Here is a 25,496-nt window from a genome sequence, read left to right on the forward strand (position 1 = left end):
AGCCCGCGACCCGTACGATGCAGAAAGTTGAGAGTGGTCTCAAAATGACCCCCATCCACGACTCTCTGTGCACAAGAATTTTCAGAACGATAGCTTAAACCCCCCCCCAGTTATCCCCGATTCTTTCCCTCAATGCAATCCTATGGGCGAAAAGCCGAAACGCCGTTTGAGCCCCGCGGTTGACCCGATTTTTAAAAAAATATTGCACGTGAACCACAGCACGCAGAAAGTTGAGAGTGGTCTCAAAATGACCCCCATCCACGACTCTCTGTGCACAAGAATTTTCAGAACGATAGCTTAACCCCCCCCCCCAGTTATCCCCGATTCTTTCCCTCAATGCAATCCTATGGGCGAAAAGCCGAAACGCCGTTTGAGCCCCGCGGTTGACCCGATTTTTAAAAAATTATTGCACGTGAACCACAGCACGCAGAGAGGTGAGAGTGGTCTCAAAATGACCCCCATCCACGACTCTCTGTGCACAAGAATTTCCAGAACGATAGCTTCAAAAACAATGTAGTTATGCGCGATTATTTGCCGCAATGCAATCCTATGGCGAAATGTTTTCAAGATGGCGACCGGAGCGCTCCGACTGAACTCGGAGCTCCGAAAAATGGTCGCTTCTCTTCGCCTTGCTTCTAGGGGGTCCGCGGTCCGCTCCTACTCCGCCTCTGGGTAAGGCGGAGCAGGCCAATCCGCTACTGCTTCTACGCTCCTAATCGGAGCGGAGCACATCCCTAGTTTACACCACCACCGTTGTACCAACAACAACAACAACACAACAAAGGAGCAAGCCGAGGACAGAATACAAGCGCTGTCTCCTTAGTGTGAGCAGTTTTTACGCGTGGACATTATGCCCCATCATTGGCCTTTCAGCATCGCTCTTCCGTTTAGTTATAAGGGTTGTTAAATATGAAGCATCATTTAAAACGAGGCCTGTCTCAGCTTACTTGCTGGGAGGTTTTGCTGTAAAACTGAGATGCCTTGGCAGCATACGAAGCCCCCGTTGAACAGTACTGAACAAGATTTGAGATCAAGGGCATGTGAGGAATCCAAAACAAGTCAGATGAGCTGTGCATGGAACAAGGTTGCAAAGTTATTGATAGGCAAGGAGGAGAAGTGCTGGAAATCTCTGTGTATTAAAGCCGCACATTTGCAAATAATTGACTTTTGCAGAAATTTCCCATTTCAACTCAGATTTGAGGCATGAAACGTCACGTTGAAAAATTCTCATTTAAGTTCTTTGGAGTGAAGTGAAATTATTATTATTATTATTATTATTATTATTATTATTATTATTATTATTTATATAGCACCATCAATGAAGTGATGGGGAGATGTTGATGACCTAGAATAATTTTCTTTCTTTCTTTCTTTCTTTCTTTCTTTCTTTCTTTCTTTCTTTCTTTCTTTCTTTCCTTCCTTCCTTCCTTCCTTCCTTCCTTCCTTCCTTCCTTCCTTTAGTTTCTTTTTGTAAACTGCCCAGAGAGCTTCGGTTATGGGGGGGGGGGCGGTGTATATAAATGCAATAAATAAATAAAATGGACTATACAGACATTTTATACGTCTGGTTGGATTATAAAATGATATATTCTGCCTATATTCTGTCAGTGTCTGAGAAAGGGGAGAGTAGAAACAGAATATTGATTGACTGGATAATCAACAGTTTTAACTGTGTGGTCATTGGAAACAGCCTTTCTAGCACTCTGCAAAGTGACTGTCGCCCTTGATCACCCATGCCGAGGATGGTGTTCTGGGTCCCACAAAGCTCCCTGGGATTTCCTGCTCAATAAGTATGAAATGGATGGTGGCCTTGTTGGTTCAGTTTGAATGTATAGCATGATGCGGTCCAAGAGGTATCCAACACTTGGCAAATCAAACATAATTGTAACTGCATGCAGGTAAAACTGGCAATTCCTTATGCTTCATTATCCTGAAATTTTCAATGGGGAGCAGTATATAAATATTGTAAATAAATAATCCCCATTCTGCTCCTTGTACCATTTTGGGTAGGACTGATCTTGGGGGCCTTCACAACATCCTCCCCTCCCCTCCACGCTACAGGTAGCAGAACAAAGATGAAATCCCTGAATGAGAGGCATTGCCAGTTGTTATTTTATTACTTATTTAAAGTATTTTTATCCTGCACCTTAGCCAGAAAGGCTCCCAGATGGGTTTATAACAACAACAACTACTACTACTACTACTAATAATAATAATAATAATAATAATAATAATAATAATAATAATAATAATAATAGCTTACCTGCCTCCCCCTCTGGATCAAGGCAGGGAACAACATTAAATACAACAATACAATCAATCAGTAAAGAAGACAGTCCCTGCCCTCAGGCTTACATTCTATAAACAGTCATGACACACAAGGAAACAGAGATGGAAAGAGGTTTTTGAACCTTTTTCAATCAGAGGGATGAAGTTCCAATTTGGGAAGGGTCTCAAGAGTCCCATTGCACCAGTGGGTGGGGCGAAGGGCATGGGGGCAGGACAAAGACAGAGGAAGCAAAGTTAGCTGGGCCAGTTGTAATTCTTACAAACGGGGCCATTTTCTCACCAAGTATACGAAACATAGTTCAGTCCTAAGCAGGTCTGCTCAGGAGCTAGCCCAAGTGCAACTGCTTTCATGCCTGCAAAAGGCACACCTCGATTCTTTGCAGGTTATTTAAGGATGAATTGCCTTTAAATATGTTCTTTTTTCCAACCACTGGTTCGATGTAACAGCCAAAGAAGCTTGAGGGTTGGGTGAGGAACCTCCAGGAGGTTCCCCGTTCCTGTGGTAGACAATGGGCAAATCACTGGATCAACGACGTGGCCTACTTATTTTTTACACTTATATCCTACCTTCCCAAGGAGCTCAAGGTGGCATTCATGGTTAATTCTTCTCTCCCTGATTTAATCTCCCCCATTTAAACAACCCTATGAGCTAGGTTAGGCTGGCCCAAAGTCACTCAGCAAGCTGTGTGACCAATCATGAATTTGAACGTGGGTCTCCCTGGTCCACCATCAGCTACACTAACCATTATCCTACACTGGCTCCCATTACATCACTTGATTCTCCTACATTTGTACACTTAAAGTTGGCTGACATGTACATTGTCATCACTTGATGACTGGAGACTGCATGTGTGCGTACAAACCAGCAGTTTCAGTTTCTGAAACACTGCAAATAGAACTTCCGCATCACCTTAATCACAGTCCTTTTCAGTGGAGACAGTTCAGCTGCTAGCCATCCGGTGTACAATATTCAGAAACAGATAAATTAGCGTTCCATACTATCAGTTATGGCATCTTTCTGGGGAATCTGTCTGATCTGGGAGTTAGGCGCACTGCTTTGTAGTGCTTCTGCTCCTACCTGGATGGTCATGTAGTGCTTGGGGGGTGGTATTACTTGGCTCCATGGAGCCACCAGTGTAGGCTTCTACAGAGGTCGATTCTGTCCCCTGTGTAACATCTACATGATAATGTTCTTTAGGGCCACGTTGTCATCAATACAGTAATGACACTCAAGTTTTAAAGTAAGAAGCTACACAGGAGGTGGCAGGAACTTCAAAAGAAGTTAGATTTGGATGGTGGCAATGTCTGTACTTCAAGAATTGAAGGAGATGGTGGATTTGAGATGACCAGGAATGGGTGGGCTTGAAAATGGTACTTGGGTGCCAAAGGGGCAGTTTAAAAAGAGGTTCAGGTTGTGTGACTCAGAAATAATTGATATTCTTTCCTTTGGAAAACCCCCAGAATGGATCTGAGAGTTAAGGTTCAGATTTTAGATGGAGCATGATGCCCGGCACACAGCCTTAGATCCAGGTAAAGTGCTGACATTTTCCTCTTGGGAGAACTGAGGCACTGGCTCCTGGAAACTGCTGCTCACAGCAAAGCTAAAAAAAGGAGAGAAGGAAGAAAAGGGACAGATATGTTGGAAGTTATATAAAATAACATTTAGAAGGCCCCTTTGCTGATGGTCACCTCTGTCCCCTTCTCTCTCCTATTTCAGATGCATTGTGGATAATCGAGTGACCCGGGTCGCCTGGCTCAACCGCAGCAGCATTCTTTATGCTGGCAATGACAAGTGGTGCTTGGACCCCCGAGTAGAGCTCATTGCCAACACCAAAACCCACTACGCCATCCGGATAAATGCCGTGGATGTGTATGACGAAGGGCCCTACACCTGCTCTGTGCAGACAGACAATCATCCAAAGACATCCCGAGTCCATCTCATTGTGCAAGGTAAGGATCTGGGGACGCCCGCTCAGGCTGGTCATCTAGAATAGAGGAGGACATTGTACATAAGTTATGTGTAAGGATCGGCGGTCCCCAAGTGGGACAATAATCCTGCAGATAGAAGATCAAAGTCTCCAGCCTACTCCTACATTAGACTCAGACCTTAGCTAGACCTAAGGTTTATCCTGGGATTGTTCCAGGGTCATCCCTGCCTGCTCCCAGGATCTCTTGTGTGTCATTTACATGAACAGGGATGACCCCGGGATGACCCCGAGATAAACATTAGGTCTAGCTAAGGCCTTAGACTCAGCCAAACTGACAGCAGTCAGCTTCCTCCCAGAAACTATAGTGCAAAGTAACGTATTTCTTCGATTCTAAGACACACTTTTTCCCCCATATAAACATCTCTAAAAACAGGGTGCGTCTTAGAATCGCGGGCCGTTTATTATTTCTTAGAATCAAAGCTTTTTTTCTGTTGGTGGTACTGAAATGAGTGTGCTTCTTACAATCGATGGCGTCTTAGAATCGAAGAAATACGGTAGTTGTTCCTTGAAAAACTGAGCATACCACGACACCACAGCAGCTCAGCCAACCAGTGTCAAAGGCTACACCAACACCAACACAACATAATATAGATTCAATCTGACGACGTGCTGAGTATCCAAGGTTTCATTTTTTAAAAAAATGTTTTTCTAGTCCTCATGTTTGAACCAATGCAACCAAATATGTGAAAGGAAGACCACAACGACGAGACACAAAGAAATTTAGAATAATTTTCAAATCCAGAAAGTCGCACACATAAAAGTGTGGGGAGTGTATTTGTGGAACGATGCAGTTTTAGAGTTGCAGCAGGCTTTCGGGCAAGTACGAATGGGGAGGGGGGATTCTAATCTCTTTGCCATCAGCCATCTCTGTCGGAGTTGGCAGGCAGCCCTCTTAGCATGACACACCAGCTTGACTATTGGAATCTCATCTAGGGCTAATTTTCAAATGCTGATGGGTGTATTGATTTGGAAACAAGCTGGGTTAAGAAAGGCATTGGTCTTGTACACCAAGTCGACCTGAGCTAATCCGCTGTCGATAGACTGGGGCTGAGCAATATTGACAGATTAATGAATAGGAGGCCAAAAAATAAAATAAAATTTCAGGTCTCTTTCCCCCCTACTCTCCTTTTTTTCTTCCTCTTAAAGCAATCTAGAAAAAATAAATAGAGCAAAATCTATCTCCCACCCACCCACCCTTTCACCATCTCCATTGCCCATGAAACAACTTTGAGGGGGGAAAAGTCAAAGAGGAAGATGCATTACTAGCCTGGGCATTTTCTGTTTCTCTTTATAACTTTTATTACCTGTCTGCATTTCTTAAATCAAAGCCAATCACATGGAAAAAAAACACAGACGTCGAAGCTGGAATTGGGAAGTTGAGGAAGTGTAATTATATTGGATCCATCCTCATTCTGGTGCTGTATTTCCTGACCCAAATTCTTGATATCCTCTGGTATTTAAAATCAATTCTACCCATTTGCTAACACCCCCTCCTTTCTTTGCCTTCTCTTCATCTACTGTGGAAGGAAGATACCTAGTTTCCACAAAAGAGCAATACATTCTGTCAGCAAAAGCTTTGCAGGATCTCGTTCATTTAAGGTGCAAACTACCCTGTCATCCAAACTGGAAGACTCTCTTAACTGTCTTTGAAGTTAATTGGAATTGGGAGGATTCAGAACATGGTACGTTCTAGGAAAGGTTGTGCGTGATGCGTGCGTTTGAGATGTGGGTCGATACACTGCAGCCCATCTCTGGGGCAGACTGAAAGAGCTGCAGTATACGGCAAGGCAAACTATTTAAATTGCGAAGACAGGGTATTCAAACAAAGAGGGCTGCATTTTATTTGGTTCAAATTCTTCATGCACAGAGGCTGCCATGACCTGCAACATACACATGAGAAAGCTGACTTTATATCTTTTTTTAAAAAAAGACAAATTTAAATACACGCTACATCGATGGTTGAAATCAAAGTGTTGCCTGGGGCCGGGTGTATGGAGGGGGTGCAACATGCACCCCAATTTTCATACCACAGATCGCTGCGTGAATATTCCCCCCTCCCCCAATTACATCTTGCTGAAAGTTCTGCTCCGTCTGTTGTATGCTGGATCCATTTACTTTGCAAGAGCTTGTCCTGCAGAGATATATAAATGCTGGTTCTTGTTATTTTGGTTAAAGATACGCTAGGAGAAAATAATAATAATAATAACTGTCTGATAATACGCTTTCACTGTTCCAAAAATATGCCTCACCATCTGCGGCGTATGAAATAGCAGGTCGTGCTGAGCACTGCATGGTTCCTAAATGTCTATGTGCATTCATTACGGGCTGAACTGAACTGACCTCTTGCTACCACGTTCTGCTCTACTTGTGGGCGATGAATCTGTGTGTGGGGAGGGGGGCACTGTGCTTTTTTCATGTGCTTGAGCTCCTCCTATCAGGGGCAGGTCAGCACTGTTTGTACTGGCCCCTTCCTGCAGCCAGACATGTTTATTCTCCATAACAGCCCCGAAACAATACTATGTCATGTTGTGACTTTGTTCTAAGGAGCATTCGGAGAGAAAATGATGGCTCCCCATTGGTGGACTCTTTTACGCCCCTCATCTTGAGGAAATGGCCATTTGCAGCAGCCATTGCGCACTTCAGATCTGCGCACTTTCGGGAGCCCCGTTTTTATAGGAAATGCCAGCAGCCAGCTGGCTCACAGGGGGAAGTGGGTGGCGGCATGAGCACCCCATGGCTTAGTGAGCTGGGTGTGGAGATCCAGATGGGGGGCTGCCCAAAAGATTCCCAGAATTGACCAGATGCCTGCGACATCCCAATCTAAGGAGCATGGAACAGTGTACATGGTTTTCTTCCCTACTCATTTTTCCCTCATGTCAACCCAGAGTTAGATTAGGTTGAGAGAGTTCGAGAGGGCCAAGGTCATCCAGTGGATAACTGGGGATTTGAACCCTGGTCTCATTTGACAAACAGAGAGCTAAAATAGGTTTAAAGCTAGCTGCCACCTTTCTGTCACTAACTCCATGGTTGCCACATCTTTCCTTGGAACATGCCCCCTCCAGCCATTGGATGTGCTGTACGTGTGAGGTGACGGAATGTTTACCAACAGTCTCAAGCCTACGGTGTCAGCAATAGAATGCTGAAAGGGCATAGCTTCTGCGAAGCAATTGAAGGTGAGTTTGGCTAGTGAAAGTGTCACAAATGGCCTAAGAACAGGAAAAGGTGTAAGCCAGGGATACGAAGTGTGGCTACCAGTGCACACTTGGACACTTTCTTGGAGCCCAAAAGGATTCCCTTCCTGTCCCACTTTAAAAAGAAATGGGGTGGGGGAGAAAAGGAAGATAGAAATATTACCAGAAGCTGGGATTGCTGAGAAATTGTGGGGGTTAAAACCATAGATTCAAAGGTGTTGTTTAGTGCTCAGTCCCCACCTCTGGCTTGTACTCTGTCCATTGGTCAGTTTAGTTGTCCTTTGCCCTGCCACCTATGGCAGCCATTTTGTAGCGGTGTGCAAGAGAGGTCCCAAAAATCTCTCTACCCCTGCAGTAAGCTTTCAGTAGGAGGGATTGATTAAGGAAGGAGGCTTGCGGGAAGGTGTAGTGTGGAAATAAAGAGACGACACAAGTATGTTGGGTTTACACAAGGGCCAACATTAATTTAATGGATCTGCAGAGAGGAAATCTAAGCAGGCATCAATCTTGCATGGCGTAAACTGCCATTAATCAGGGCAAGACAATCCGAGACATGGGGGCAGCGTCTAATCGCCACCCCCCCTCATTCCCCCTTTTGGGGTGGTAGGCCATCTGGTGTCAACCCTACTCATGCCACCAGGCTCTGAGTGGGTGACAAAGGTTGGCCTCATGGGTAACCCTTATTTCAGCCACTGGGCCGCTGGGCTTGGAGCTGCTGAGCCTCAGGTATTACCCATCACCATTTGGTGCCTTGGACTGCTCACCGATCCTATCCAACTTCAGGTGCCTGCCTACCCGCCAATAAATGTGACCAAATTAATTCCAATTAACCTAATTAATACTCCCAGACCTTTCTTACAGTATGAAGTAGGCGAAAAAACTCATAACCAATTCAGATTATGAGCAAAAAAAATCCTACTTGGCCCCTTGAACAGGCAACCAGCAAGCCCTTGCTGCCTACAGTATGGATCATTCCAACACCGATTCTGGCCCGCTTGCATTGGCTGCCTATACATTTCCGAGCCCAATTGAAGGTGCTGGTTTTAACCTACAAAGCCTTACATGGCTTGGGACCACAATACCTGACAAAACGCCTCTCCCGACATGAACCTACCCATACACTGCACTCAACATCTAAGGTCCTCCTCAGAGTGCCTACTCCGAGGGAAACTCAGAGGATGGCAACAAGGGAGAGGGCCTTTTCAGTGGTGGCCCCCCAATTATGGAATGATTTAGACTGTAAGCCTCTAGGCAGGGTATTGCTGTTTCATTTGTATATTCTGTACAGTACCAAGTACGTTGTTGGTGCTATATAAATCATCATCATCATCATCTCTCCGATAAGGCTCGCCTGGTGCCAACGTTGTTATCTTTTCGGCACCAGGTCAAGACCTTTCTCTTCTTCCAGGCATTTAACAGCATTTAACAACATATGCTAAGTTTTTGTTTTTGTTTTTTCAAAAAATGGACCCCAGAACTGTTGTTGTTTAAATGAATACTGTTGTTTTATACTGTTGTTTTTTATATATTTTTGATGTTTTTAAATTTTGTATACTTTTTAAGGTTCACTGTTTTTAATTTTTGTAAACCGCCCAGAGAGCTTCGGCTATGGGGTGGTATATAAATGTAAATAAATATATACAGGGAGGGAGGGAGGGAGGGAGGGAGGGAGCCGCTTCACAAAGTAAGGGGAAAGGAGAGGCATGAGCCTTAAATATGCTCATAGTCCCCTCCCTTCTCCAATGGCGCAAATGGCCAACCAATCGTTGGCTTCTATGCCATTTTGAGAACTAGCTGGAGGTGTGTGTGTGTGTGTGTTGGGGTTCATGGAAAATCCAAAGGGGCAGCAAAGTCATTGAGTTGTAGGGTAAGGCCTACAGTCAAGCAGATTGTTTGGAGTAGTGGAATCATATGAGTGGATCATTCCATATTTTATGGCTTCTTGATTTGGATGGTTGCAAATAAATCTTGCAAACTGTCTCGGGACTAGAGTCTGAAAGCAGAGGGTGGGGGATGCCTGTTTGTACTGGTAACCTTAGAATTCCTTCTTTCCTGTACCCTTACAGAAGTAAGAATACTAATGCCCAGGTAGCATGGATTGAATGAAACACAGAGTCAAAAAACCTCCACCAAAGCCACTGGATTATAAACCCGAAAAGAAGCTCCCATCTGGTTTCTGTGCTCTTTCAGATAGCTTTTCTTCCCCGCAGAATGCTCAGCCCATTTATAGTTTACAAGAGTGGCCATTCCCTGAGCCAATGGCATTTTAAAACCACAAAATACCAAGCAAAACCCCAAAACAAGAGGAGATCAAATTATATTTGTGTTTGTAATGCAGTCCAAAACATTCTCTGGGCCTTGCAGGATGTATTAAAGGAAGTTTGTCTTATCTCGGGGCTGGAAATGGACTTTGTGGAGGGCTGTGTACCTGCTGGAGTTTAATCTCACTTAGGCACAAGAATTTGCATGATAGAAAACAGTGGAATTCCAGCTGAACCGCGATGCAGGTTGTTTTTTTTGTTTTGTTTTTTAAAAAGTAACGGAGGGATGTGTGTGCTTTCTGGCTTCTTATCAGTTTCCCTGGCCCTATCTGGCTCTTTCTTTTGTGTCCAAAGCAACTAATCGTCCCCCGCCCCTTTTGTTTGGTTCAAATGAGTTTTCCCACTCTTTCTGTGCACAGAGTTAATCTCTAAATCCTGGCCATTGTTTGATAGTTAATTACCTGTCTGCTCTGGTAGCGCAACTGTGCCGCTCAGGTGAAGCGACAGAACTTGGGAAGTCTTACCCACTTGCTAGAATCTGGAGGATGCAGAAGCAAGCAAGAGGGAGACTCCATCTTGCATGCAATGCCAACATGGCTGCAAAGCGCAGAATTACACATTTCTAAAGCGCTTCCCCTGGCAAGGTGTGTGTTCTGTAGATAGCAGAGTCTTTTTTATGCCCACAATGACCCCATTACCCTTTGGACTCTCTCTCTCTCTCTCTCTCTCTCTCTCTCTCTCTCTCTCTCTCTCTCTCTCTCTTAGATACTGAACCATTCGGTTATTTTTCTTTTTGATTAGAAGGCAGCCCCAGGTCATGGTAGAGCCCATGCTTTCCACACAGATGGTCCCAGCTTCAATCCCCTATTTCTCCAGTTAAACAGATCGGGTGGTGGGTACTGGGAAAGACCCCTCTCTTCCTGAGACCCTGGAAAGCCACTGGCAATGAAAGCAGACCAAGCATCCTTAAACTGGTGCCCTCGGGATAGTTTGGACTACAGGTCCCAGCATCCCCAGTCAGCAAGTGGAAGTCGTAATCCCAAACATCCAGAGGGCACTAGGTTGGGGAAGGCTGGTAGAGTAAATTATTTAATTATTTATTTATTGCATTTCTATACCACCCAATAAAGTACAATAAAACACATTAAAATACAATAAAACAACAAGAAGAGGATCAATGAACACTCGTTTTCACCTAGAGCAAACAACACTTCCACTTTCTGGGTTTGGACATCTTGGTTTGTTAACTCATTTTGGTTAGAACAAAGCCACAATTCCAAAAGTGTGTAAGTTACGGGTTTATCCAAAGCAGACTCACAGTAAAACATGAGATGCCCACCTCTAGTTGGTTCAGTTGCAATATATTGAGAATATTGGGGGTTTAGCAACTCCTATTGAGATGTAAAAAGGAACAAACACATTGTGGGTAGGGAATATGCAACTCCCCCTCAAAATCATCATCATCATCATCCTTACCACAATTTGGTTGATTCTCTTCAGAATTCCTCAGATATTTTGCGTAAGTAGGAGCCTCCAAATTCCCCTTGACATTTGATGTGGCAACTCTGTGGAACAGGGTTTTGTTTTTTTAATGGTTTGCACATGTTAGAAGAATGAATACCCCCCCCCTCTTTCCTGTCCTCCGCACCATGTTTATACTTCTGCTGTTGACCAGGGAAACCAAGTGTGACCATCTGAATTTTGTTTAGGCACCTCGCAAGAGCTTAGGTATCAGCCGTCTCAGTCACTTTTCCGAATGGCTTCCCACAGATGTGCCCACATTGAGTGGTGACATCTCCATGCTGTCTCCTCCGTTCTCAACTTAACCTAAATAATTTCTGGCTCCCTGCCGGTTGCTGACTGTGGCCTTCTGCTTCACGAGTCCCTGCTGGCACTTCTGCTATTTGAAGCGCCCTCATCTGCCTCCGTAAGAAGTGAGGGAGAGAGGAGGAATATGTTCATTCATTGAACAGGATGCAGCTTCCTGAAAACATGACAGAAGCCAAGAGGGTCATGTTAAGAGAAGGGAGGGCCTGTGGTGAGGTGGCAGAGCACATGCGTTGCATGCATGAAGTTCTAGGTTCAATCTCTGGCACTGGCATTTAAAGCATCTTTGGTTGTAGGGCTACTTGTGTGTATGTGGATGGGGATCAGTGTGTCTTGGCTTTCAGGTGAGCCAAATAGACTTTACGTACATCTCAAAGGCCATTATTTTGAGAGTATAGGGGCATGTCTAGATGGGGTGATATCCTGGAGATCCTCCCGGGATCATCCCTGTGCATCCACATGATGCACAGGGGATCCCAGAAGCAGGCAAAGAAGATCCCTGTATTTCCCTGGGATATTGCCTGACACTTTTGTCCCAGTTTTTCCTCCATTCCCGGGATGATCCCAAGATTGTGGGATGTGTGGATGGCTGTCCTGGTTTGTCCTGGCTCCATGTAAGTTACCACGAGGAGAGCTGGGAACCGGGCACGGGATTCCTGAGGGGGTGGGGTGGGGGGAGTTTGTTTTTAAGTACCTCTATCATTGGAGTGCTCCTGCACTCATTTTCGATTAAAAAAAATGGCGGATGCGACATCCTCTTCCTCCTGCGACATCGCGTGCCACGTGTAGACTGAGGGGGAGGATCTTACAATCAGCATATCACGAGATCCTCCCCGCTGGTCTAGACAAACTGCCCAGAGAACTTTGGCTATGGGGCAGTATATAAATGTAATAAATAATAAATTATTATAATAACAAGCAATGTGGTTTGTGCACCTTATTGCAAGAAATAAGAATGAAGTCATTTGAGTGATTTGGTCTGCAAGTAGAAACCAAAGTCATCACGACAATTATACAGAAAGTGATAGGAATGAGGGATGTTTGCAGGGACAAAGGATTGGAGTACATTTCACCTGGAACCAGAGGTCCAGGTAAAGAATGACCGTGGGCAGGGCTGTTAGCCTATTGTACTGAGAATGTGGGTGAAGCTAAACTTGTTTCCCTGTTATCTATTTGGGTATATAGATCTTGTGGAACTTTCCATAGCAACACACACAAAGAGAGAGAGAGAGAGAGAGAGAGAGATTGCATAGGAAATTGTAGGAGTTCTAATCTACGAGACAGATAAGGATGCTGCCACCCTATATAACACGCTGTCTCTGGAACCACATGCATCTTCGTCCCAGGGTTCCTTCATTACATCTGACATTTCCTGTGCACAGGTAGGAGGAGCCAATAGGATGTGGCAGGTCAGAAAAAAGGGGAAACAAGTTCTCAGGATGCAAATAATGTATTTTCTCAAAGCCTGACATGTTTTGGCCTGTATTTTATTCAAAGGCCTTCCTCAGGGGATTGTTAGAAGATCGTGTCGGCAGGATTTCCACTAGCAAGATAGTTGTCTCCTGTGATAATCTATAGCAACTGATGATGGTGATAGTGATGATGACGACAGCGACGACACTGACTCAACATTCTATGCTATGAAAAGCTAGATTCCATGGCCTGTGCAGGTTTTGCAAACTTGCATAATTTCACTAACTTTGCAAAACATTTAGTCTACGATTTATTCATGGGGAGGAGCAAAGACCTCTGCAGAGTATTGAATCTGACCACTGGAGATCTAATTCAGACTCCTGAGAGTTCACTTGGTATCACCCTCAGACTTCCAGCCCTATATTTGCAACCATAAGGGTTAGAAATACATTTTCCCCTTTTTTACCCCTTCATTTTTTTTTAAGGAAAGCTGAGGTTCTTAGGACCCTGGATTCTGCAGCTACTACAACAATCTGCACTGTATCCAGACCTTGTACAGAATTGCAGCTCATATAAGGCCTGATCGTAATGCTAAAACCTTCTACAGATTTTTTTAAAAAGTGTAGTGTTTTGTGCAAATGGAAAACTAGGAAATGTGCATCAATGTTGTGACTTGTTGCAACATCAGTAGGGTAAACCACATTACATACATCAGCACAAAGTGCTTATCTTGAGATTCTCTCCTTATGATGACTGAATGAGGCTCTGTTATGTTACTGTTTGCCTTCTCTTCTTTCTTTCTACTTTTTTTTCAGAGCCATCATGTCCTTTCCTTCATCACTTGCTTGCACTACCTTTATTGCTTAGTTCTCTCTTGGGATTTGTTTTTTATCTCGTTGTCCCATCGCCTGATATATCTCCCCTGCCCTGCCTAGGAAACATAGGGTCACCAGAGTCCATTTGACCATTTGTCTGATTAACAAACTAGCTAAAAGTGGGCTAGATGGAACAACTATTAGGTGGATTCACAGTTGGCTACAGAATCGGACTCAAAGGCCGTAGCTAGACCTAAGGTTTATCCCAGGATTGTCCTGGGGTCAAACCTGTTCATCTAAGTGCCACACAGGGCATCCAGTGCTCAGGCAGGGACGAACCCGGGATGATCCTGGGATAAAGCTTAGGTCTAGCTATGGCCAAAGAGTACTTATCAATGGAACCTTCTCAAACTGCGGAGAGGCAACGAGTGGGGTACCGCAGGGCTCAATCCTGGGCTCAGTGCTCTTCAACATTTTTATTAATGATTTGGACGAGGAGGTGCAGGGAATGCTTATCAAATTTCCAGATGACACCAAATTGGGTGAGATAGCTAATACCCTGGAAGACAGAAACAAACTTCAAAGTGATCTTGATAGGCTGGAGTGCTGGGCTGAAAACAACAGGATGAAATTTAATAGAGATAAATGCCAAGTTCTACATTTAGGAAATAGAAACCAAATGCACAGTTACAAGATGGGGGATATTTGGCTCAGCAATACTACAAACGAGAAGGATCTTGGAATTGTTGTAGATTGCAAGCTGAATTTGAGCCAACAGTGTGATATGGCTGCAAGAAAGGCCAATGCTATTTTGGGCTGCATTAATAGAAGTATAGCTTCCAAATCACGTGAGGTACTGGTTCCTCTCTATTCGGCCCTGGTTAGGCCTCATCTAGAGTATTGTGTCCAGTTCTGTGCTCCACAATTCAAGAAGGATGCAGAGAAGCTGGAGCGTGTTCAGAGGAGGGCAACCAGGATGATCGGGGTCTGGAAACAAAGCCCTATGAAGAGAGACTGAAAGAACTGGGCATGTTTAGCCTGGAGAAGAGAAGATTGAGGGAAGACATGATAGCACTCTTCAAATACTTAAAAGGTTGTCACACAGAGGAGAGCCAGGATCTCTTCTCGATCCTCCCAGAGTGCAGGACACGGAATAACGGGCTCAAGTTAAAGGAAGCCAGAGTCCAGCTGGACATCAGGAAAAACTTCCTGACTGTTAGAGCAGTGCGACAATGGAATCCGTTACCTAGGGAGGTTGTGGGCTCTCCCACACTAGAGGCATTCAAGAGGCAGCTGGACTACCATCTGTCAGGGATGCTTTAGGGTGGATTCCTGCATTGAGCAGGGGGTTGGACTCGATGGCCTTGTAGGCCCCTTCCAACTCTGCTATTCTATGATTCTATGACCTTCAGCCTCCGAACAACCCCCATAAAGGGAACCAGGCTGCTGGACAGCTGGCTAAAAGCCTCAGTTCAGAGCTCCTTGGCTGTGCTTCGAGCCAGCCTGCTGCTTCTAAGCAAGTGGCTGATGATAGCCACTAGCTTAGATGGCTTTAAAGGGGGATTAGGCAAATTCATGGAGGACCAATCTATCCAGGCCTGGCTCCAGGTTTTGTGGGCACTTGGCAAATTGCCCCTGGTCCCCCTGGTGTTTGGGACATCCTGGCCTTTCTTGCAGCGAGGTGGATGGGTTGCCAACCCATGTTGATGGTGGCAGCACAGTTCGAAGCTGCAATCTTCTGCATGCTAACTCTCCACCCATCTTAATTTTGCTGGCTGTGATATGTGTACATCAGAAGTGGGTCTTGCATACTTATGCTGGGGCTGGTAGGGTGTGCAGGTGTACTTCCCAGAGCTCCAATCAGTGACACTGCCTGACTGTCATTCCCCCCCCCCCCCCCCGCCACCACCCAATCCTCTTCCCAGCAAGCACCGCTGATCTGACCTCTGGGAGTTTAAAACATCATCAGCAACAGAACAACGTTAAGTCATTTGTAGCAGTTGGGTGCAAAGTTAAAGCTCTCCAAAAGCCTAGTGAAATAACGATGGGTTGACCCTTTGCCTAAAGCGGAAAGATACATGCTACGTTGACTGCAGGCATTGTTGCTGACAGCAGTCCTGTGGCACATGATCCCTGACCTGCAGACTGGCACATTATAGGTCACAACTATTACAATATGTTTGTTTTAATTCCCTGGGGCATCCAGGGGGAGAAGGAGGAGATTCGGATGTGACGGGAGCAACCCACATGATAATTCCAGAAACCTGCAACCCATTTAGACATACTGTATTTGATAATGTTTTTTTTTAATCTTGTAAACTACTCTTTTCTCTCTCTGTGGATGGATGGATAGATAGATAGATAGATAGATAGATAGATAGATAGATAGATAGATAGATAGATAACACAGTATAGAATGGTGTAGCTCTGAAAACTATTGCTGGCCTCGTCTTGTGCATCCCAAAAATCATTCAGAAGCCAAAGCAGAAGACTATGGTGACTTCCCTATCAGGACAAACAATTTATGTCCTACTTCCCATGCAGGTTATATTTGGTAGGATTTCATCCTTGCAAACTTGCTGCCATGAGACGAGCTAAATACTACTATTGGTGAGGAGGAGGAGGAGGAAGAGGAGGAGGAGGAGGAGGAGGAGGAGGATCCTCATTCTCATCAGGAGATCCATGCTAGGGAGTGGCAGTGTAATTTGTAATCATAATTCACTTGCTTTCTTTGCCAAGTAAGACATTCAGCTAAGTAGTTTGGCACTAACCCAGCACTGGGTGGCCAGTTACCTATGGCAGTGTTCAACATTGACCCGTCATTTGACCCACCAGCCAAGTCACTTTTTCACTCTGGCAATCAACATCTGTGCAGTGGCGATAATAATCTTGGCCCAGCTCGCAGCCGCACTGAGAGATTTAATTACCTAATATCTGCAAAGTGCTTTGAAAATGGAAAGTGCTAAGTGTTATTATTAATTAGCAATTACCTAGCCTGAGGTTGGGGAAGGAGGAGACCGAGTATGGATAGCCGAGATGGCGGTGCCTGTCTGATGGTGTTCCTGACCAAGGATATGGATACATGTCCCATTTTGGATGTGTTTGATGTGAGATTTCTTCAATCAGTTGCTGCTAACAAGAGACGATGGTGATAAACCTTTGTATTGTGGTGGATGCAAATAGAGATGTCTTGAGTACTCGACTGGGTGTGGGAGTCCAGAGGACTGTCTCACATTTGCACACACCCCGACCCAGTTGAGAACTATTGGTGTGAGTGCGGATCCCGCTAGAGTGCCTGCAAGACCCCTAAAGCACTTTGCAGCCATGCACCCACCCACTGAAATTGCACACTAATCTCCCCCCCCCATGCACATATCAATGGTGACAGCCATTGATGCAATGGGGGAGGGATGGTGCAATTTCCAGACACCCCATAAAATGTCTACTTCCCCCTGAGATTAATAAGACAGTCCTTAACTTGAAGCTCACAGTCTAAAAGTCACAACACAAGGGAAAGGAACTAGGTATTGTGTTTCCAAGCCTTACACGGCTTGGGACCACAATACCTGATGGAACGCCTCTCCCGACGTGAATATACCTGGTCACTACGTTCAACATCGAAGGTCCTCCTCCGGGTGCCTACTCTGAGAGAGGCTCGGAGTGTGGCAACAAGGGACAGGGCCTTTTCGGTGGTGGCCCCCAGACTGTGGAATGATCTCCCTGATGAGGCTCGCCTGGCACCAATGCTGCTATCTTTCCGGCGCCAGGTTAAGACATTCCTCTTTGCCCAGGCATATGGCGGCACATCCTAATTACCCACATGTTTAGTTTTTAATCGGTTTTTAATGCTTTATGTGTGTATGTTCTGTGTTTTAGAGTTTTAAATTTTGTATACTTGTTTTTACCTCAATTTTAGAATTTCTGTAAACCGCCCAGAGAGCCCTGGCTATGGGGGCGGTATATAAGTGTAATAAATAAATAAATAAATAGATCAGAGGAGGAAAAAAAGCAAACTCAAGCCTAACTTACATCAAGCAGGATATTGCACCACGAAAGCGGTATGAATGAAAGCAGAATACAGAATCATAGAATCATAGAATAGCAGAGTTGGAAGGGGCCTACAAGGCCATTGAGTCCAACCCCCTGCTCAATGCAGGAATTCACCCTAAAGGCAGGAGCCACACTACTGCTTTATAGCGGTATTGAAGTGCACTGACAACTGTTGGGGCCCATTGACACAGACCATATACCACTTCCATAGCACTATATCCTGCTTGGTGTGGCTCCTGGCTTTTCTATACCACTTTCATACCACTTTCATAGTGCAATATCCTGCTTGGCGTAGGTTAGGCCCTAAGCACTACTTCTCCATGACACAGTTCTTATATGTCTTCTTTCTGGCAGGGGAGGGTTATGCAAGTCCCATGCAGCCACTCTTGTCTGGCTAACGGATGGGCCCTGGCTGGCCTACCTGAATCATATATCACTTGGTATTTTCTACTCTTGATCTCTGGCAGCTGCATCTGTGAACTGATGCCCTTGAAAAGTAGGCTGTGTAGGGTGATATGACACTCCTGCCAGTGTCAATGGCCCCATTCAGAAGACCCTTTAAACCATGGCTTTAACCATGGTGGTTAAGCCAGAAAGCTGGGCCATATTCAGAAGACACCTCAAACCACAACTTTAACCAGAGTGAATAAGGCAAAAAGTCTTTTTCACCATAGTTAAAGCCATGGTTTGAGGTGTATTTGGAACATGCCCCAGCTTTCTGGCTTAACTACTGTGGTTAAAGCCATGGTTTAAGGTGTCTTCTGAACAGGGCCATTGTATCAATGGAGGGATGTTCCACGTGCAAGTCATCCCTGGAAACGGCAGTCATGGAACCATGAATCTGCACGTATGAAGCTTGTGCTATCAAGGCATCTTGAGAAATGATCAATCCATCAATAATGCTTTAAAAGAAGCAGCAACAGCTACAACATCAGCAGTCCTGAATTATTCCTCGAACCTGGAAAGATTTGTTCCACGAGATTATACGCTGATTTCTTGTTTGTGCTGTACAAGAAACTCCCTTAATAACCGAGACTATGGAATATTCCCCTTGCACTTGCATAATACACTTTGTCCCACATAGAAGACCCAGGGGACAGAGGAAACGTTGCCAGTAGGGGATAGCAGCACTGCGACCAGATATAAGCAGCATCTGTTCTTGTCAAATGCAGTTTGTGGCTACCTCCAGGGGAGGGAGTTGTTGTTGCTGCTAATCTCTTATTAGTATCTCAGTGTTATATCGTTGCTCTTCTTCATTATCCTATGCCAGCCAGACTTTTCTGCTTTTTTGTTCCGTAATGGCTGGGGTATCAGGAGAAGCACAACATGGGCATGCCCCATAGCTCAGTGGTAAAGCACATGGTGGCCCTGCACAAGGCCTCCACATCTCCGTTTTATGGAAGGTCCTTTATTATTGTGTAGCATGAAATTTTTTTAAAGAAGTTAAATAATAAAATAAAGGTTCCTTGGGAAGCAGAGGTGGGAAAGATCTCCACACCTGCGGCCTTGGAGAGCCTCTGCAAATCAGTGTGGAAAATGCTGGTCTAGATGGATCAGTTGCTGATCATTCAGAGGCTGGATATGACTGAAAAGAGTTTCCAGTTCTTGCATGTGGTGCTTTGGGGTCTTGCAAAGCTGCTTCATCTTCCTTGTGCAGGGACGGCCCTGCCATGTGACAGGGTGAAGCAACCTGCTTCAGGCAGCATTGCAGGTGGAGGGGAGAGGAAGGCAGGAACTGGTGTCTGAATAGTTTTGAAGTTTTGATTGTAGCAGAGACTGGAGGAGGACAGGGAAACATTTGGACTCCATTGGCAGCAAAATAATTTAAGCTGGCACTGTCCCCAGCAAAACCATAATAACTTACATAACATTTTTTTTAAAAAGACACATTTTGCAAAATAAAATTACACAAATATGTTAAATTTACATAATAGATAGAGATCACACGATTCCACTTTTCAAGTCCAGGATTTTGTTAGTAATGTTTGTAGTGCAAAGTATAATACACAGTAAGAAAGATGTGTAGCCCCAAATACAGCAATAACCCATGGATTCCTGGGCACTTCTGGCCTCGGCCAGTGTGATAACCTCTTGCCTGTGTTGGCTTCCTACTTCCTTCTGGAGTCCGGTTTCCTGCTCCTGTTCTGAAAAGCCTGCCATCACAGTGCAGAGCTAGAAGGACAAACTAGGCCATGCACCTTAATTGGGAAGGGAGATAGCAGAAGCCCTCTTGAGGAAGAGAGAGTGCTTGCTCCTAAAAAAAGAGGCTTGTATATGGATGAGGTTGACTAACACAAGTCGAGTTTGAAAAATAAGGGACCTTCACTCCTCTTGTTGCTTTCAAGTGATTCCCTGATGCAATAAGAAAGGTAGTTTCCTGCTTACTAAAAGGCATTCTTAACTTCACGGAATATTAACCATGGCCCAGGTAGGTCTGCAGTGGACCTTCCTGAAAGTAGTGGTTCAGTTGATTTGGTGGTGGTGGTGGCAATTTGTCCCCCAAAACAGAGCCCGCAATTTTGGAGATAAATATTTGGGTGGGGGAGTGATGTTTCAGAGCAGGAGAAGATGTTTATTTTGATAGTAGCAGTTTGGTTTCCTCTCAGGCTGGATCTACACTAGTCTTATACCGTTGCTAGTGTCCCTTTCTAACGTGGTTCTCTGTATCGTTTCTCTGTAGCTGTAACGTTACTGCAGGGCACATTGTTAAATCCTTTCGTTGTTCTCCCTTCCTCTTCTCTGAGAGCTGCTGGGTTTGCTCCGCCCACTGCCTGCCTCATTCCTAGCCAGCAGTGCAGGGCAATAGTCATAAGCACACACAAACTCCCTCCCTCCCAAAACATCTTAACACAAGTCCCAGGGAATTGCTTGAACACATAGGAGCCAGCCACTTTGCTGAAGCTAAGCAGGGTTGGGTCTGGTCAGGGTTGGGATGGGAGACCAAATTGAAAAGTTTTAGCAGCAGCCGCATTTAAGCCCCGCTGGTCATGAGTTTTGGACTGGGACCAAGAAAACCTTGTTAATTTTCCTGCATGGAGCTACAGCGATCCTTTGAGTGCTCCTCGGCTCCTTTGCAAAGAGGGGGGAAATGTTAAAAAAAAATCATAAAAAATCAACCAATGACCCAATTTGATTCAAATTTTAAGGCAGGATGCATGGGAGTACTTCACAATAAAACCAGATTCTAAGGTGGAAAATTTCTGAGTCCTTTGCATGCAATTGTCAGTGATTGCACAGTATAAGGCTGGTGTGATTTATCTGCTGTAGCAGATAAGATAGCAAATGGGGCGAAGGAAGGAGAACAGGAAGTGGGCGGAGCAAACCCAGCAGCTCTGAGAAAGGGAGAGGAGAATTACCAGTAGGACGAGGCACATGAATCTGTAGCCACGCTGGAACTAAGAAACAGAACCTGTAAATATGACTCATTTACAACGTTGGAGACCCAGGGTCACGTGACGCTATGCGTCACAGTAACCCATTCAAAACGTTAGAATAACAACAGTGTAGATTCCCCCTCAGTTTTGAACTCGATCCCCTTTCCTTCAACAGTGTTTAAATGCTGTTCGCAGGAGTAGAGCAGAGCTCTGGAACCTAGTATGTTCTACCCCAAAGTGCCACTGCCCTGGGAATAATGCTAGCAAATTGCTAGGTCAAATGAGAAGCAGCCCATTGACTGGTGTTCTCAACTTAATCTTCAAGAGTAAAGTCTTCATTGCATAGACTGATCTATGGAGAGGTGGCAGGCAGATGTCCCTGGCTCACAAGGAAGAGTTAGTAAATTGGTACCCTTCTAATTTATTTATTTATTGACAATATTTATATATCTCCTTCTCACTTGAGACAAATCTGAAAGTGTTTTTCAGAAGTATAAATGCAAACAAGAAAAACAAAAACCATACACACACAAACGTGCACGTGTACACAGAGAGAAAGAGACACACAGACACACACAATTACTCACATGTTACAGAGAGAGCTTATGGCTGGGGAAAAGCCAGAGCAAGGAGATACACATCTAAAACACATTAGCATTGAGGCCTCACATGTGTCTATGATGTAATTCTATGACTTCTGTGATTAGGGCTGTGCTGATCAGCAAACTTTGAGCTCATCAAGGTCCTGCAAATTCCACCTTGAAGTTCATTCCAACTCATATCTGCATCAGATTGTGTGCTTTATTCCCCCCCCCCTTTTTCGTGGGGAAAAAAAGTGTGCATAATTTCATGCACAGTTTTCCAAATATGTGCATCAATTCTGTGCATTTGAAATATAGGGATTTCCACCCCCGCGCCCATTGATTAAAGCTTGCTTCTGCGCATTTTTCAAAACTGTGCATTTTTCCGTGAACGTTTTCCAAACGTATGCGTTTTTTCAAACAAATTGTTGTTGTTCCGTAAATTAGGTCATAAGCTGGGAAACGTACTGATTTCTACCACAAATTGGGTTTAGGCCAGTGTTTGATTCTGGGAGGTGCAAAGTGGGCAAATTCTTGTCAAACATGAACTGAAACATATTTCTCATTCATCCCTCTTTGTGACCCTCAGTACCAATCCACCACACTTTTCCACCTGGTTGATGATAACTTTCCATGCAGCCTTCCCGTTACCTTCCGATTCTGACCTGCTGTTTCACACTCAGGGCCCTCTGATGCACCACAATTTCTAATTGCCCCTTATCTTTGCAGCGCCTGGATACTTTACACAGCATCCCCATGATTGTAATTCTTTGCTTGTTCTTCAATATAAAAAGACCTCTGGATACCAGAAATTGGAATCAATGAGACCCAAATTCCTGCTGTGTGCCAGCTCTTCATGACCGTCTGGTATCGGATCCGTGCTGCCAACTCAGCCTCCGCTGGGACTTACGTGTTGGAAAACAGTACAGCAGCCTCATCTGCCGTTCAGTGTTTTTCTCCATCATTTGCTTTATTAAATATTGATTTTCTGTTGCATTATTAAACCTTAAGTCTTGAGCATAAATTCTGATCTTTTATTTTAATCTGGCTCTTCCCTCCCCACCTCTCCTGCTCTTCCTGGTCTTTAGATCTGGTTTTCTCTCTCCCCCACCCTTCCCAAGGTGTGTTTCTTAGGTGAGGAGAAGAGAGGGTTCTCTTACACGAAGATAAATCTGCATCTCCCTGGGTACATATTTTCCGTCCATTGCAGGACAGTGTATTACTCCCCTGATGATGTCGGGGAGCATGCAGCAGAGATATAATTCCCCAGTTATCTTAGGGTTAAAACTACCCATTACGTTCATAGGACAGCTCCGTTACTATTGCTGTGTTCTTTGGAGGTGAACTTTGCTACAAAGAAGGAAGACTGCTGAGAATGACTTTTCATATGAAACTCCTACCTCTATTCACAACCTCCATTCCCCCACCCCCCACCATCACCCTGGACCTGCATTTGCCTTGTAAACTGATGTTAAGTGTTGCCCACAGGGCTGCCTTAGAAGAAAACTTTAAAACAACTGTAAGTCCAAAATACAATCACTGCTAGATTGTTGGTTAGGGCAGTCTGAATGGAACATATCTCACTCGTTCTTAAACCACTGCCTTCCAGTCTATTTCAAAGGACAATTCAAGTGGTTGTCTCTAACCTTTAAAGCCTATGAAGGCTTGGGACCTGGGCATCCAAAAGGCCTCCTGCTCCAAATCATAGAGTAGAGTTGCTCCAAACAGTAGAGTCCAACACCCTGCTCAATGCAGGAATCCACCTTAAACCATACCTGACAGATGGCTGTCCAGCTGCCTCTTGAATGCCTCTAGTGTGGGAGAACCCATGACCTCCCTAGGTCATCGGTTCCATTGTCGTACTGCTCTAACAGTCAGGAAGGTTTTTTTTCCTGATGACCAGCTGGAACCTGTCTTCCTGTAACTTGAGCCCATGATTCCATGTCCTGCATTCTGGGATGATCGAGGAAAGATCCTGGCCCTCCTCTGTGTGACAACCTTTCAAGTATTTGAAGAGTGCTATCATGTCTCCCCTCAATCTTCTCTTTTCCAGGCTAAACATGCCCAGTTGTTTCAGTCTCTCCTCATAGGGCTTTGTTTCCAGACCCTGATCATTCTTTATTTATTTATTTATTTATTACATTTTTATACCGCCCAATAGCCGAAGCCCTCTGGGCGGTTCACAATACTCAATATTGTGGCAATACTCAAGATGAGGTCTATCCAGTGCCAAAGAGAGGGGAACTAATTCCTCACGCGATTTGGAAGCTATACTACTGTTAATGCAACCCAAAATAGCAGCCACAGCACACTGTTGGCTCATATTCAGCTTGTGATCTGCAACAATTCCAAGATCCTCCTTGCTTGTAGTATTGCTGAGCCAAGTATCCCCATTTGGTAACTGTGTATTTGGTTCCTTTTTGCTAGGTGAAGAAGTTGGCATTTATCCCTATTAAATTTCACTCTGTTGTTTTCATCCCAGCACTCCAGCCTATCAAGATCACTTTGAAGTTTGTTTCTGTCTTCCAGGATATTAGTTGTGCCACCCAATTTTGGAGCTCACCCAAACACTGATCTTCCCTGGTGTCCCCACCTTCTGAGACACAGCTGGTGGCGACAGAGAAAAAGGTCTTTTGGGGGTTGCCCCATTCCCAAGGAAGCTCACATTGTGCTGAGACTCATATCATTCCTGTACCAGGCAAATGTTAAACACACATATGCCCCCACACAACTACACACACGCACACACACACCAAGCCCTTTATAATATTGCCTCTTCGTTTGAGTATTGCAGTGTTGTTTTTATCCTGCCTTTCTTCTTTTAATGATTTTATCGAATTTTTTTAATGGTTTCTTTCCTTTTCTTTTTAATCATTTTGACTTTTCTTTTGCTTACTGCTTTGGGAGTTCTTAGGCAGAAAGGAGGGATATGAATGTTCTGAACACACACACACAGGGGTGGAAAGCAAGTAGGGGAGAGGGTTTGAGCCAAAACTAGTTGCTATAGGAAGAATTCAGCACCCCCTTTTTCCCATTCTGCATTATGCCCCCCCCTTTCAACTGTATTTTGCAATCAACCAGGACTACCAGGCTAATATTACTCATTCTACAATAGTGGTAAGGAACTGCAGGAAGTCTGCAGGCCATTCCCTCCCATCCACCCCCAGACCCCACCCTCACAGGCTGCTTTCTGAAGGGAACCATATAGTCTGTGAGATGCCCTCCACCTTGTAAAAAATTAGCTTCTTTCCATGCTAAGTTTAACCCTTTTCTTGCTCTGTCAGGACTGCACTGAACTCGGATGGTGAGGGTCACATATAACCTGTGGAGCATGTGTTGCCCACTCCTGGTCTACAGTATATAAACCAGAGCTTGGCCCTAAAGTGGGCTTCCCACATTTGCCTTCAAAGACATGATGGGATGCATGATGGGATTCAGGTATCATAATTTGTCCAGAAATGCATGAGAAGTAGTCTTTGATGTTTGTTGTTGTTGTTGTTATGAAAAGCTACTCTGGGGCTGTATCGAACTTGATCATACAATTATAGAATAGTAGAGTTGGAAGGGGCCTATAAGGCCATTGAGTCCAACCCCCTGCTCAATGCAGGAATCTACCTTAAAGCATCCCTGACAGATGGCTGTCCAGCTGCCTCTTGAATGCCTCTAGTGTGGGAGAGGCCATAACCTCCCTAGGTCACTGGTTCCAT

General features: G+C 44.7%; 1 protein-coding gene across 6 annotated transcripts in view; it reads left to right on the plus strand.

The window, feature by feature from the left end:
* NTM (neurotrimin) overlaps positions 1 to 25,496 on the plus strand; it is an 885,373-nt gene that overhangs the window by 708,037 nt on the left and 151,840 nt on the right. For all 6 annotated transcript variants that reach the window (XM_063139536.1, XM_063139541.1, XM_063139537.1 and 3 more), the window contains one exon: positions 4,007 to 4,239. In XM_063139536.1, the coding sequence (XP_062995606.1) occupies positions 4,007 to 4,239 (233 nt within the window). The remainder of the gene's footprint in view (positions 1 to 4,006; positions 4,240 to 25,496) is intronic.

This window comes from Elgaria multicarinata, chromosome 12 (genome assembly GCF_023053635.1).
Source record: "Elgaria multicarinata webbii isolate HBS135686 ecotype San Diego chromosome 12, rElgMul1.1.pri, whole genome shotgun sequence".
Classification (NCBI taxonomy): domain Eukaryota; kingdom Metazoa; phylum Chordata; class Lepidosauria; order Squamata; family Anguidae; genus Elgaria; species Elgaria multicarinata.